General features: G+C 43.3%; 1 protein-coding gene across 2 annotated transcripts; it reads left to right on the top strand.

Moving 5' to 3' along the window:
* Nucleotides 1-6,176: 6,176 nt before the first annotated feature.
* matr3l1.1 (matrin 3-like 1.1) lies at nt 6,177-14,685 on the top strand. Of its 2 annotated transcripts, XM_029164369.2 has the most exons (22): nt 6,177-6,316; nt 7,005-7,966; nt 8,121-8,182; nt 8,956-8,994; nt 9,081-9,142; nt 9,218-9,249; nt 9,321-9,443; nt 9,619-9,744; nt 9,896-10,012; nt 10,231-10,355; nt 11,284-11,780; nt 11,906-11,957; nt 12,264-12,409; nt 12,481-12,596; nt 12,690-12,789; nt 12,860-12,885; nt 12,958-13,083; nt 13,332-13,462; nt 13,547-13,898; nt 14,056-14,158; nt 14,276-14,397; nt 14,510-14,685. In XM_029164369.2, exons 2-22 carry the CDS (start codon nt 7,046-7,048, stop codon nt 14,555-14,557), a joined length of 3,426 nt encoding a protein of 1,141 aa, XP_029020202.1. In that variant the 5' UTR covers nt 6,177-6,316; nt 7,005-7,045; the 3' UTR covers nt 14,558-14,685. The 2 variants fall into 2 exon arrangements, with proteins under 2 accessions (XP_029020202.1, XP_029020203.1); XM_029164370.3 differs by having other exon boundaries at nt 6,218-7,966; nt 12,723-12,789.
* The last annotated feature ends 122 nt before the right edge of the window (nt 14,686-14,807 follow it).

Below are 14,807 nucleotides of genomic sequence, written 5' to 3' on the forward strand. Positions count from 1 at the left end.
ACACACACACATATACACACACACAAACACATGAACACACATACACAAACACACACACACACACACATACACATGAACACACACACAAACACATGAACACACACACACACATATACGCGAACACACACACACACACATACACATGAACACACACACACACACACACACACACATGAACACACACACACACACAAACACAAACACACACACATATACACAAACACACACACATACACATGAACACACGCACACACACACATGAACACATGAACACACACACATGAACACACACACATGAACACACACACACACACACATGCACACAAACACATGAACACACATACACAAACACACACAAACACATACACATGAACACACACACACTTACATCCACATAAACACACACACACACACACACACACACAAACACAAACACACTCGCTATGAACGCTGAACATCATTCACTCTAATGGCCTTTAACAAGCACATTTGTGTTTGTGATACACAGATATTCTTCGGTGTGTGTTTTACACAGACACACATATCCATCCTCTCCCCCCTGGGCCTCTCTTGGCGTGCTCTCCCATAATTCCTCTTGTCCACGCCACAAAGCGTTCTCCCTCAGCCGCCTGCAGTCCATCAGAGAGGAGCGGCGAGCCGCCGCCACCATTACGGCGAATCAGGGTTTCCTCGCGGGAGCGTGGAGCCGGCGCGTTGCCTCTGAACCTGAACACGCGGAGCTGTTTGTGTTGTTGCTGCTGCTGTCGTTGTGTTTGCGTTCAGATCGACACGCTGCACAAACAGCGTGTTGGCTGCTTGACTTGGCAGAGATGCAGGCTGTTAATTATGTTTTCCATGCCAAGCATACAATCACACAGTAATTGGAGATGGAGCAGAGGATTGTGGGAGTGTAGTGAATGATAATGACTGTGGTCAATCTGCATCATCATCATCATCATCACCATCATCACCATCATCACCATCATCGTCAGTATCAGCAGCACCGGGGCCTGTCATTTAGACTGAGGACGTACACTGAGGAGTCGGTGATACAGGTGTGACCCGTCTCGCGTCTGTAGAACACAGAGCACACATCATGTGTCAGAACCGGGTCACTGGTACCAGGGCCCCTCTCTTTAGAAGGCAGTGTCGTAGCATCTGGCTGAACGTGAGCTGAGAGTAGAACCGTTTCATTGATCAAAGTACAGGATTGTACCCGAGCAGAACCAGGAGGCAGCCAGTACTGGACCTCTGCTGACTGTACCTTTCCAAATAGTAATCCTTAAGGACAGATTCTGTGCATTATAGAGTACTTTGTGACAAATGTACCTCTGGGTACAGCAGGGTTACCTTTATTTTTCTGTGTGGCCACGTCAGTGAGGTCTGAATCCACTGAAGACTGGAGGCTGGAGGAGCCACTACTGTAAGTGAGACTCACATCCCTCTATTAACCAGTTACATCTGAGCATACAGTTAAATTTTAGCCTTTAGAGAAAACCAACACATTCTATTTCACCTGTGGCAGTGAGTGCAGCAGCAGGTCCAGTCTCATCATCAGCTCTCTGATTCAGCCGGGGGGCAGGGAGTCAAAGTAGGAGAGACTCCTCCCCCTTCACTTACAAGAGAGATAGAACAACAGACAAGAAGAAACAAATGAGGAAGAGAAAGGAGTCTGGTGTCCCTCAGGGCTCCAGGTCAGGGCCCAGTTTATTACACACCAAAACAAACCTCTGATCAGAAATGATCCTCCTCCATTCATTCCTTCAGGAGCTTGGCCTATCCCATCACGCCTCACCTGACAGAACATTACTGGTGCATTATGGGATCTGAGGGAGGAGGGCGAGGGGACGCTGAGCTCCATTAATAAATAATAAAACATGAGACGACCAAACGGAGGTCGTCAGGAGACGTGGAGGTTCATCAATAATCCAACATCTGCACAGAGGCAACTCACTTTTCACCACGTTCACTTATTTTCTTTGTTTCAAGAAAATTCTGGAAAGTTTGACAAAAAAGAAAAACTTAGTCAGAAAGTTTGTCCTCAGTCCACCTCACAGCTGCTGTGTGTTATATTGTGCTCCACTGGCAGAACGCTGCCGCTCAGGTTGTGGATCTGTGACACTTCCTGATGTCAAAGCTTTGATGTGTGGGATGTGAGCGTAGCCTGAAGGACGTGGACCCACACAGACTCAGACTGAGCAGTAGCCAGCGAGCTTCTCGTCGGTTCCTGTGGGACGGCTGCTAACAGGATCACGCGGAGCTCTTTTCATGGCAGCCCACAGCGTTTTTACGTCTGCTGGGTCTCAGATGAAGATGTGACTTTTGCTCGGCCGATAATTGACTTTGTTGATAACGGTTGGAAACAAACCCTGTAGTGGTTCTACGCTGCTGAGACATAAAGCTGTGAAGGTGACAGCCTTTATCTGTGTGATGTACTGTGAGAATGTTCTTTCTACTCTTCCGTGGTTCAGCAGGCTGAGTCTACAGTCACCTTTGGCCGAGGTCCTGTCACATAATTTAAGCAGTTGTTGATTACCTGAACTATGAAGACATTTACATTCACTAATGGAACATTCCATTAAAAAACAGAAATATGTTACGATATGTTAGAAATATGTGAACAGAAACAATTACAACCATGTACATGTGTGTCATCGTGTTACAGAACATAAAAAAAGCATAGAAAAATTAAAATTAAAATAATTAAACGTGAGTGTGTGACATTTAGAAAGTGGCTGATGAAAGCTGACGAACGATTTATTGTCTCCCAAAGTTTTTATCGTGAGAGATAAAAACAAGCTGAAGTCATGTTTTATTTATTTGTCCATCACCATCATCATTAGCAATTTAAATGGCAGAGCTGCAGTCATAAGCACTATTATGTTGAATCAGTCCGCTGGGAGCTGTCAGTCTGCACAGAGGCCCAGCCTGAGGTCCGCGGCCCTGCTGAGGTCCGCGAGCCGCTGGCAGCGGAACATAGAGCTCAACAAACTGAAGTTCACACGCCTCCTCACTTTGAACACACACGCTATTCAATTATCAGCCGCAGTAAATTAGCAGGTTTCTGTAAAATGAAGGCGCTTCTTCATCAGATCAACAGAAGTCAAACAGCCTGAAAGCTGCATGAAACTAGACGATACAAAACAAATCCAGAAATTGAATTGGATAAGAATTCAAATATATAGAAACGTGTTCTGGAAGAAAATAGGAGGAAGTGTTTCTGTTGGATTAATCAAGTGATAAAATGTTTTTAAAAATTTGAAGAGCATTAAATTATTTTGCTTCTTTGAGTGCGGTGGATGACTGTTGATTAAATGATGGCTGTCTTGCTGTGACTGAGCTGTTGTGATTCCGTTTGGTTTAAGCGGTCGAGTGACGACTGCTCCATCAACGTGAATTAACTCCACTGATTAATATTTTAGCGCACCTTCACTTAGCACCACTGTCTTTGGAAGGAGACATGAGTGATGTTAGCTGCTCTTTCATTTTAATGACAAAACAAACTGCAGCTCAGGCAAAACACTGGATTTAAGCATTCATGTAAAAATCAGGAGGAGTTTAGGGAAATGGGGCAGAAACCTGAAGGAGGAGCAACAACAACACATCACATCTATCCATAATTCACACACCCCATTCAGCAGCTTCGCAGGAGGCCGTTGGTGTAGGACGCGGTCGGAAAGTCCGGGTTTAGGGGATTATCCCTTTAAAAGCAGCAGGAGAAATCCCAAATCCCTGCATCTCACAGAGGAACTGAGGACACCTGAAGTGCTGCTAATAAACGCTTTTAGATATGACTCACATGAAGTCAGCCGCAGCAGCAGGATCTTAATTATCCCCCAAGGACAATACGTTGGACACCCATCACTTAATTAAAGACACAACTACTTTTAATCACTTGATGGACGAGCATCTGAATCCAAATCAGACACGTCATGCAGAAGATCCGTCCATTTACTTTTCTGTTTAAATAATGACACAGAACCAATGTCAGCACCACGTACTGACCTAGGATCAGTTAACTGTTCACACACGTGGATCAAAGCCTTTTTTTGTTCATGATAAAAGATAAAAAGTTGTTTTGTATTTTTCTGTTTTTTCTGGAATCCAGTAGGTTTTTCTGATTTGGGGTGAAGTTGCCGACGTATGTCCTCCTACTGTAAGTGTAGCAAAATCAAAGCTATATTTCATGCTTTTCCATTCTTGTTTTATTTTGTTGTTCTTTCATGGAACACATTAAAATGGCTTCTTTTACTGAAAGCTGCATTTATTATTGTGTAACATCTTTGTTCTCGTGTAAAAATGACAAAATACTCATTAACTCATGTCATGTTAATGACGTTTGTGACAATCAGAAAATTAAGCTGCTCTAATGATTCTTACAGACGTGTTGTTTCAAATTTTGTCAGTCACATTGTTACAACAATCATGGTCGAACGGAAACAGTCATACAATCACACATTCGCACGACGTCCAACTAATCATTCATGATATTATTCATAGGACATAGAACATTTATCAGCATTAGGACTTTCATGGCTGCAAGTTTCACTCTGAGGCTTGTGGCACTTGTGTCTCCATACGTGTGTAAAGAACATGAATGTGCTGCATGTTGTGTTACACCACCAGAAATCGATGCAGTGAAACGTGAAAATAACAAACCAAATGGAATGAATAGATAAAGATCTACATCTAATATTTAATATTCATAGAAACACAATAATGAAACATTAAGTGGAAGGTTTACATGTATACAGATTTTAAACTTTAAATTAAAGAAAAATTCACATTTAGACTCAAGATATTCATTGTTAAGTACATTTAACTGGCTTTCTTTTCTGTCCTTTTATTCACTCACTAAATAGTTTGTGTTCTATAGTTGTCCTGACTTTGAGCCTGTAGGTGAAGGACCACAGGTTACAGATGTTACACAAACCAATGTTTAAATTTTTCTTGTTTTGTTGTATAACGATGAAGGTTTCTGTGTTTTGTTTTGCTACTTTTAAAACACTTAAATACATACAGTTTAGATTATTTTTACTCATTATAATTTTCTATATTTGAACATTTTGTGTTTTTCTAATTTTTACATTCCAACCTGTTTATTTAATTATGTTTTCTATCTGTTTGTTGCTGTTTTGTTGCAGTAAATTCTGACGCTGTAGTCTTTCTCTAAATGTGTTGAGTGCTGTTGAAACAAACTGGGATTGATTTGGTGAATTTGACAAATAGAAACAATAAAACAACAGATATTACAATTCAAACAAAAGCTTTGTGTCTAAGTCATGAAGTGACTTTAGTGTGAGAGCAGCTTAGTGGACGTGTATCTGTGGCGCCACCTACTGCTAAGATGACTCCAAACTTGAAAATATAAATTATAGACAAAGTACACATATATACTACTGCTACTGTGATACTTTTACTACTTCACAGAAAAATATGTTAAATGGCCTCACTTATTCTAGTAAAAGGAATTACAACATTTATAACTTTTACATGATTCCACAATTTTTATATTTATTCAGCTTCTTCCACAAATTGTTTTACTTCTTTTGACCTTACTTTTATTGTAATTTCAGGATCTTGAGGCCAACTGCATCTGAAGCGTCTTTAAACACATCAAACACACACTAAGAAATACCTTTTAAATATTTATTTCACTGTACATTTTGGGACAATTTTTTTTTAAGTTTACTATTCTGTGTTTTGCAGTAACTTTAACATTTCTGAAATATTTCCTAATTTAATTTTCAGTTAATTATATAAAAATAACTTTTTGTGCGTCAGTGATGTTATGATGTAGAATATCATGCAACAACAACGTTCCTGTTTGGGTACCGTATCCGTATACCGTTTCTGTAGCTGCCACCAGGACGCTAAGTTTACACAGGAACTTAACTCAACATTGTATGACAGCTGCAGAAAGCAAGGCAGAATTGTTTTCTCCTTCACCATTTTTATGTTCTGAGGATGGAGAATAGCTAACACACACATGGCGTCACCTAATGCATAGAATAGAATAGAATAGAATAGAATAGAATAGAATAGAATAGAATAGAATAGAATAGTTTTTACTGTCATTGTACAGCATGTATACAATAAAGTAAATATGTATATACGTGTGTTCAGGACCCAGCTGTGTGTTCACGGTAGTTTGTTCTGTTGTTGTGTGTCCTCCGCACCAGCAGGGGGCGCTCAGGACCCAGCTGTGTGTTCAGCCTGTATAAAGCTAATGTTGACCTGTCGTTTAGATTTGCTAACATCATTTTAACGCGTTCTGTTGCCGCGTGCTTTTTTCCATCGCTGATCGTATAACCAGGTGAGGACACTGACGGAAAACTGCTAGCTCGCCAGGCCAACGCCCGAAAACGGACCCTGTGTGTTTTTACCGTCTGCTGTAACAGCGGGTTATGATTACGGATTAATCCGCGGAGGGTCTGGTTTCAAGTAGATGTGTCTTGAACGGTTTCTTTGACGTCAGCGCCGCTCTGTGTCTCGTCGTTGTTCCATAGCACCGAGCTAACGCTAGTGTGTAGGTCACTAGATTAATAAATGCTGCGATGAAATGTCATTTCACTGGTCAAGGCGGATTGAGAGCTGCTCTGCTCTACAGCACTACACCAAAACCATGTCAACCCAACCCAAGCCGGAACCTGTGGCCTCACTGACTGTCCTGGGAACAAACTAGGAGTCCTCCAGTCTGATTAGCTTAAACTGTGGTTGCTGTTAAATGATTAAATATTAAATGATCAGGTTTTAGCCACACTGTTATCATGCTTTTACATTTGTTTTGCCTTCTCTTCTGAAATGTGAATTTTGCTGCGGTTAAAAGTTTGGGTAAGAAGATTTTTCTGTGTTTTTGAGGCTTTGCTGATTTTACACACTAAAGATCATACAGTTTTGTTTTCACCGGGTTCCTGAGCTCTCCTTGGACTCTTACATTTTAAGGTCACCGTCCTCACCAGTTCTCTCCTTTCATTAATTACATCTGCTGTCTTCCCTGACAGTTCTGTCTGCAGGAAGCGTTTCTCCACAGCTCCCTTCCATCATGTCTCACAGCTGCTCGTACAGAGGATCAACATCTGACACCGACCTCAGACCTGAAGCTGGACATTACAGCTCTGCAAACCGCCGCCACATCTCACCCAACGTGGACTTTTTCAGGGCTCCTCAGGAGTCCTTCTCATCCTATCCATGCTCTTCCTCCTCTAGGGGCCCAACTTGGGCCCAGGATGGTGCTCTCAGCATCCTGGACAGCTGTGGTCTGGAGCCCAGCGACCTGGCTCTGCTGGCAGAGCTTCCTGAGGATGTGCTTACAGTAGATTCCCTTCCTTATGTCCTCCAACAGATTAAAGGGAAGAAAGGGTCTGTCAGCTCTTTTGCCCCCACAGTTCCATCTCCTTCCTTTTCCTACTCTTCCACCTCTTATCATGCGGCATCTGGGAGCTCCTCTAGAATCTGGGACCATCTCCAAAGACAAAAAATCCAGTGCCCTCTGGATCATGTAGCAGGTTCTCTTTCATCTGAGCAGGAACACTGGAGGAATTCCAAGACCAGCAGCTCTGTTAGATCACATCCAACAGCATCGTCAGCATCTTTATTGTCATCCATACACGCTGTTGACTTCCACTGTAGACCGGGACCCTCTGAGTATGGTAAGGCAGGCAGAAGGGGGGGTCCGTTTTACTCCCAGGACTGCTCCTCTCTCAGCTCAGCAACACAAGGTAGACGATCTCGTCCTACTGGGATCTCTGAACCCAGATCAGCGCTTCCTTCTCATGTGTATCATCCCAAACCTCGGGTGGGCCACCAAGTGTATCAAACTTCTTCCACCAGAAGCAGCAGCAGCCAGCAAGCTGCAGCAACCTCGATTCCCTCAGAGAAACAAGCTCTGGACTTCCATGGGACGTGTCCGACCGTGTTCCCATATTCGTGCTCTCTCTGTGATATCACTGTGCTGTCAGAGATGGTAAGTAAACCTGTATTCTCTGATTCTCTACAGAGTCTGAAAGGGGGGGGGTCGCAAAAAATGAACCATCCACAGCATTGGACTAGATGCTGCTCCACCTGTCGGGTAGAGACAGGGCCACAAAAACATTACCATTGTTGTTTCTGTGTTTCAGGTCTGGATTAAGCACATCAATAACTCCCAGCATGCAGAGGGACAGCTCAGCCTACTGCAGCAGTGAGTCTCGCACAGATCATATGATGTCATTCATTCAGCAAGGAATAACTGAACGTATATCCCTGCTTACTAGTAGATGGTACTAAACTACTACTACTACTACTACTAAACTTGCAGTAGTAAATGCAGCCACAAATCAAAGTCAGCACAGAGAAATGGACTGTGGTGTGAAACAGGTGGTCGCTGTGCTGCTGAGGCTCTTGACATGAGCGGGATACTTGCAAGACATTTTGAAGGTTCTGGTCAATTTCTGCATCACTATGATCTAAAATGTGGTTTTCATAAATAATCCAAAAAGATGTATACTCTTCATGCATAGAAATCTAGATTATTCAGGTGCGAGTCTGGCCAAACGAGAGAAGACCTCAGAGGAAGACTTGTTGCTGTTCATCAGGCTCAAGATTATTTGTAGAAGTGCTTCTAAACAGTTTGGACTCCTCCAGGTGATTAAGTTGAAAAAACACAGTTCAGGACATACCAGGCCACATTGAGGAAGCTAAAGCTTTTTGGATGAGGGTGACTCTTTTCAACAATACCGACATACGTAAATATGGGCTTCGTGGGCTGTAGCAGTGACAGGTGGGATTTGAAGGTGCTTCCTCATCTGGCGGAGAAGAATAACAGGAAGCAAGAATACAGTTTTAGGCCAAAGTGAGATGTTCATTTATATTGAAGTTTTTGCGTCTCATGACGAATGTGAAGGAAACTACTTCCACACCGTTTTTTTAAATTTTTTATTTCAGTTTTGATGCTAAAAGTCATCTCTTGTCCAGGTTTCCTAACTGGGACTGTCGCGTGGAGTCAGTCAGCAGGTCGGTGGGATTTATAACCATGAATGTGCTCATGATCATCTTACTGCTTGGCTTCAGGAAAACATGAACACTTCTTATTTTACAAGGGCCAAGAGCCAGGAGAAGAGGAATGAGGAAGAAAAAACAGTCTGTTCTGCCCAGAATGACAGTAAGAGCATGTGCCTGTACTTCATCCTTGTTTCCTTCTTACTACGCTAAACATACATGTCCTTTTTTCGAACAGAGTTCAAGCCAGACACAAAGTCCGATAAGAAGGTAACCCTTATATCCGATAGAAACATGTGGACACTGATTCAGCTGCTTTTCTCAAAATTATTTCCTCTTAGCCCTCAAAGAAAGGCAAAGTGGTGTGTGTGAAGTTTCCCCCTCAGTCTGTGGATGAGACATACCTGAGGAAACTTACGGAACCGTTTGGAAAGATTGTCAAGATCCTCATGTTCCCGTCTTTAGTGAGTGCTGAACAACTTTTTGCCTTTTCGTTAAACTTTAAATAATTTTAATGCAAAAAATCAAATCAACTCTTTTTTTAATCCAATGTATAGATATAAAAATGTGACTGAGAAGAAACAATGCAAACATCCATTTAGCTTCGTGCAGCTGTTAAAGCGTGTTGTGAATCTACAGGCCTTTTTGGAACTGAGCTCCACAGAGCAGGTGAAGGACCTGGTGAAATTCCACAGTAGCTATCCTCCAACTGTGAACGGAGAACAGATAGAGTTCAGCATCTCCAACACATTCAGCTTCCTCCAGGTGAGAACCACCTCTGGCTGGAGCAGTACCAGACCCACATGTAACACCCAGCACTGACTTCTGTCTTCAGTAGCTAAAAATGTCCCTATTAGGGAGAATACGTGAATGGAGCACGGAGCACTTCCCCAGTGTGTTGGTTCTTTCTCTGCAGAGTTCTCAGGTGGTGAGTTTCACGCCGGTTCCAACAGGAGAGGATGGCCAGTCTGACCTGATGAGTATCGTTAAACGCTTCGGCCCGCCTCTCTACTACCTGTTCCTGCCATCTATGGTGAGATGCACACAACAGTGAAACAGCTGAGTCATTACTTCATGGGTTATACATCCCAGCTGGTTCCCTTCTCTCTGCTACAGGAAATGTTCATAACTTTGATTCCTTCTCTAGTTTCCAGCATAGCTAGGCTAGTTGATGTCGTATGAGGGAGGTTGACCCAGCCCACATCAGATAGAGCTTCTGTGGCACTGATGTAAGTCTTCTTCTTCATACAGGCGTATGTAGAAATGGAACGAGCTCCAGATGCTCAGAAGCTGGTTGATTATTATTCTTCCAACACTTTGAGGATCAACAACACCTGCGTTAAGGTTTCATTCTCTGGAGAATACAGGACCCTCATGTAAGTAGAACACACCAAGCCGGACATTTAGTTGCATATTAAGCTATTAGTGTTGTCACGATACCAACATTTTGGTACCCGTGTTGTGCCAAAAAGTGACTTGCTGCACGCGGGAGCGCGCACCGCCTCGTTAACCCGCTTAACTCAGTTTTTGTAGGACTACAGCTGCTTATTTCGGTTATAAACGGCCAAAACTTATGATCCCACTTATGATTCCAAGTCTTTTAGATTTTGTGTAAATGTTTACAATCTTTAAACAAATCTTTACAGCGATCGTAACTGTTTAACTTTATGACATGACGCTAGGACTCAGATCTACAACCCAATGTTGCAGCAACATGTTTGTTCTTCCACATTTTGTGTCTGATTGAAACTGCAGGAGTGACCAGCGAGTTGTTTTACCACTTTTAATATCTGCATGAGACCAGTCCCTCTCCAAAGTCTCTGCTCTCCACGTCCACGCTGCCCACTCACTTGCTCGCTGTTTCCTTCAGCTTGCTTGTTTTTTTTTTTCTACCCAAGTTCCAACTTGCTCCACGTTCTTCAGCTGTAGTTACTGCGGTGATGTCACGTGGCAAAGTAGCCGCGCTGTTGCAGAATAGTACCGTTTTAAGTGTCTCAGTACTGCGGTACCAAATCAACACCGGTATACTGTGCAACCCTAAGCTAAATAGTGATTATATTAATTATTATTTGTTGTTGGTAAATGTAGGCTTTGTGCCACATTCATTTTCATGTATTGCGCTTGTTTTAGTTACATTGTGCTTGATCTGAGGTAATAACTGATCATTGGCCTTTGATGCTGCCACTGTTTGTATCAAATATTGAAAAGTAAGTGATTTAGCTAACAAAAGAAATATTTGAAATGTTTACTAGTGGTCGAGGTCAGCCCCACACACCTGACATCAGGGCTGCTTGACTCTTTCAGGCGGGTTCCATCAGCAAATAGGTACGAAGAACAAAAGGTTTCAACTAAAAGAACGAGGAGTTCAAGCCCAGACAAAGAACCCAAGACAGAGTCCAAGAGGAGGCAGAGAAGCAGAGACCAAGAGCATGAGCGGAGGAAATCCAAAACTAGATCCAGAGAAGGGTCCAGAAACGACAGAAGAACCAGAACCAGATCAAGGTCCATAGACAAAAGTTCTCAATTAGCATCCAGGGACAAATCTAAAACAATATCCAACAGAGAGGGGAGGTCTCGGTCAAGAGAAAGGTCCAGCAGAGGCACTAGGTCTAGGTCCAGAAAGAGGTCAAATACAAAGAGGAAGACTAGGTCCAGGTCCAGGGATAAACCAAAAGAACTGTCCAGCACTGGCTCCAGAACCAGGTCTAGGTCTAGAGAAAAAGAGAACAAAACCAGTTCCAGCTCTACTGATGAATCCAGTAGCGGCTCCGGTGAAAAGTTGGTGGAAGGAAAAAAAGCAGGTGAGAAAATTGGACTAGGAGAAACTCAGATAAACCTATGACTCTGATCAGTTCCTGCATCAACATAATCATGTTGGTAATTTCCCAATCGCCTGACAATAATGGTATTCTATGTTTCTGTCCAGAATTTGAGCCCAGGAAAAAAAAGGAAGCAGCTCCTCAAGTGGAAGTCGCAGTGTGAGTAGTTTCTTTCAGACAGACGTCCCAGTTCAGCCTCAGCCTGGAGCTCTTCACATGCAGATGGAGCCCGACTGACGCATGAAGCCTGGACCCTCTGATGTCGTTAATGACCCCACCACATTTGACCACATGTTATAGTATGTGGTCAAAAGACGTGCCACATACAATAAAGACTGTAACAGTCATTAGACTGGCCCAAGCTGAACATCAGCCATAGCAACATCCAAGTCTAACATGAAAAGACTGTTCAATAGACGGAGCTTATTTTAAGTGTTACGGTACTGAAACTAGTTTGACCTGCAGGTCGTCTACAGAGGACAGTGACATCGAAGGAATGGAGGTGATCGGAGAGGATGGAGAGCTTGTGCAGGAGGAAATTCAAAATGATGTTGAGGCAAAGGAAGCTTCAGAGATGGAGCATCAGTCAGACAGAACAGATTCACTTGAAGGTATAAATAGAACTTGACGCAGGAAGCATCACTTTATGACCAAGATGATCACTTACAGTTGGTCTTTCCAGACAAACCGATGGATGTGACTGTTGGAAAGAATGAACAAATGGAGGACATGTATGAAACTAAGAAGCCAAAGGGGGAATCTGAATCAGTAATGGAGAGAAAGCTGGAGGACGAGAAGGTAGAGACACAATTATGTTCCTCTTGGCTGTTAATCAGTAATATAATCAACCTAATCAGTTATTAGCACAGAGTCGGTTTGGTTCAACCTCAGTGCTTTAGTGAAGGAAACATATTGGTTTTGGAGGCATCAGATTTCCCAGTGGACCTGGAGAACTGCATCACTCTGGATGATTTGGAGGACGACAACCAAGGTACGGCGAGCCTGGAAATGTCAGGTGTAATGATGATGCCAGTGCGTTTTAAGAAGTGTTTGTGTTGCAGGTGAAGACGTCAGAGACGAGGCTGAGGTGAGGAGGCACTTTGATGTTCGTTTAAGCAATTTAGATTTGTTGAGGTGATGTCTGCACTGTTGTGCTCAGTGTCTTTCCAGAGTGGTTCACTGCAGAAACCTGCCGACGTCTTTCTTCACTGATGCTGACTTCATCAGACTGGTCAGAGATTACGGGAAAGCAGTTCGCTACTTACTGCTCCGCCAAAGCCAAGAGGTTTGAACATATGACATCATCAACAATGCTACAAAACCAAAGGGAAATGTGTGTGGCAGGAAGCTGATTTCAGGTTCTCATTCTGGTTTGATATCATTTGTTTAAATGATTCTGAATCAGCTCTCATATGCAGCATGAACCTCATCACTTCTTTCTTTCATCCAGAACCTGTGACTATTTTGTTTACACAGCGTGATGAAGGAAATAAATGGCAGTTTGCTAAATGGTGATGTGCTTCTGTGTTTCAGGCTTTCATTGAGATGTGGAGTTCTTCAGAGGCTCAAAAAGCCGTCCACGAGTTGACCCAGAAACCCATTACACTCAATGGCTCCACAGTCTTTGCAGACATCTCACACAAGTACCAGAAACTCAGCAATGGGTCAGAGTTACACTGTCCTCACATCCCTGTTGGTCCACTGTGTCTCCTGTGCTTTAATTCTGAGTCTGCATGTTTCTGCGGTAGGTGGGAGATCCATCTGGACTCAGACAGTGAGGAGAGCAGCAGCAGAAGTGAGCAACGAAGCCAAGCCCCAGACAGAGAGGACACCTCCAGCAAGTCTTCAAAGGAGGGATCCAACAGACTCTCTCCTGAAAGGGAGCCAAGTGTGACAGAGACCGACTGCTGCATCAGAACGACGTCCAACCCAGAGTCAAGTAGAAATGTTACAGAAAAAGAGTCAGCGTCTGAAAAGAGTCAAAAAGAGCCGTTTGCTGAAACCAGTGGAGACGATGACTCAGGCCTGAACAGAGGGTCTGATGGTGAGAAGGATGAGTTGATGCAGGAGACTCCAGACTCCAGACCACAACCTCAACAGGTGTTACACCTTCACTCTGCAGTGTCGGACTGTTTGGTGGTGGTTCTCACTGTAACTTTATGTTGGGAAGCATTTAGTGGCTGTTATCACCGCAGTCATTGAACACATCAACTGCTAGAATTTACCAGTTTAAACAAATAATGTGATATGTTTGTAGAAACCTGAAAAGGATGACCAGCTACAGTGTTCTGGTTCAGTCCACCCAGAACCTGGACTTGTAGGCGGCGCTGCAGAGCCCCAGGAACCCCCCAGGCCAGTTGGTAAGGCAGTCCAGAAGTGTGTCCACTTAATGTTTCTGTGCTTGTGTTCGCCTTCCTATGGAGCCTTCCATGGGTTCATAATGTGACTCAGCTCTGCGTTCGCTCTCTCCTCTGCAGGGACAGAGTTTGTTCGGCCAGTCGTTGGCTACTTCTGTAGCCTATGTCAGCTGATCTACGTCAATGAGGAGGAAGCCAAGCAGCAGCACTGCAGCACCCTGACGCACTATAGCAAATACCAGGTGACTGTCTATCTGAAGGTTCTGGACTTGCTCTGGTCAGAACTGGAAAAGAACATTTGGATCAGTTTTTTTACTTAGTCAGATCGGTAATAGATGTGTTAATTTCTTCCAGGAGAAAATGAGGGAAAAACCCATGGAAGGAAGCGTTTGTGAACAGTGACTCAGGCTGTGGGACAAACAGACTACATTACCCAGAAGCCCTGACTTTCAATTTATAGAAAACAAAACACCTTTTGTTTGTCTTATTGGATCAGGTGTAGAGTTTTAAATTAAAGGTTGAAGAAAATGTTTAGTAGTAATGTTTCACTATTTCAGCAAATACAAAACCTGTTATTTTTTGTTGTTGGAATGGAAAGAAAATATGCCACTGGAGAAAACTGTGACTCTGCTGTGTGTCAGTGTCTGGACGG

The sequence above is a fragment of the Betta splendens genome, chromosome 10 (genome assembly GCF_900634795.4).
Source record: "Betta splendens chromosome 10, fBetSpl5.4, whole genome shotgun sequence".
NCBI lineage: Eukaryota > Metazoa > Chordata > Actinopteri > Anabantiformes > Osphronemidae > Betta > Betta splendens.

Bases quoted from the DNA above. Each gene is read 5' to 3' on its own strand.
- matr3l1.1 (XM_029164369.2), top strand. From the start codon at position 7,046: ATGTCTCACAGCTGCTCGTACAGAGGATCAACATCTGACACCGACCTC. The intron at 9,745-9,895 runs GTGAGAACCACC...CTTTCTCTGCAG, and splicing joins ACACATTCAGCTTCCTCCAG to AGTTCTCAGGTGGTGAGTTT. The intron at 12,790-12,859 runs GTACGGCGAGCC...TTTGTGTTGCAG, and splicing joins TTTGGAGGACGACAACCAAG to GTGAAGACGTCAGAGACGAG.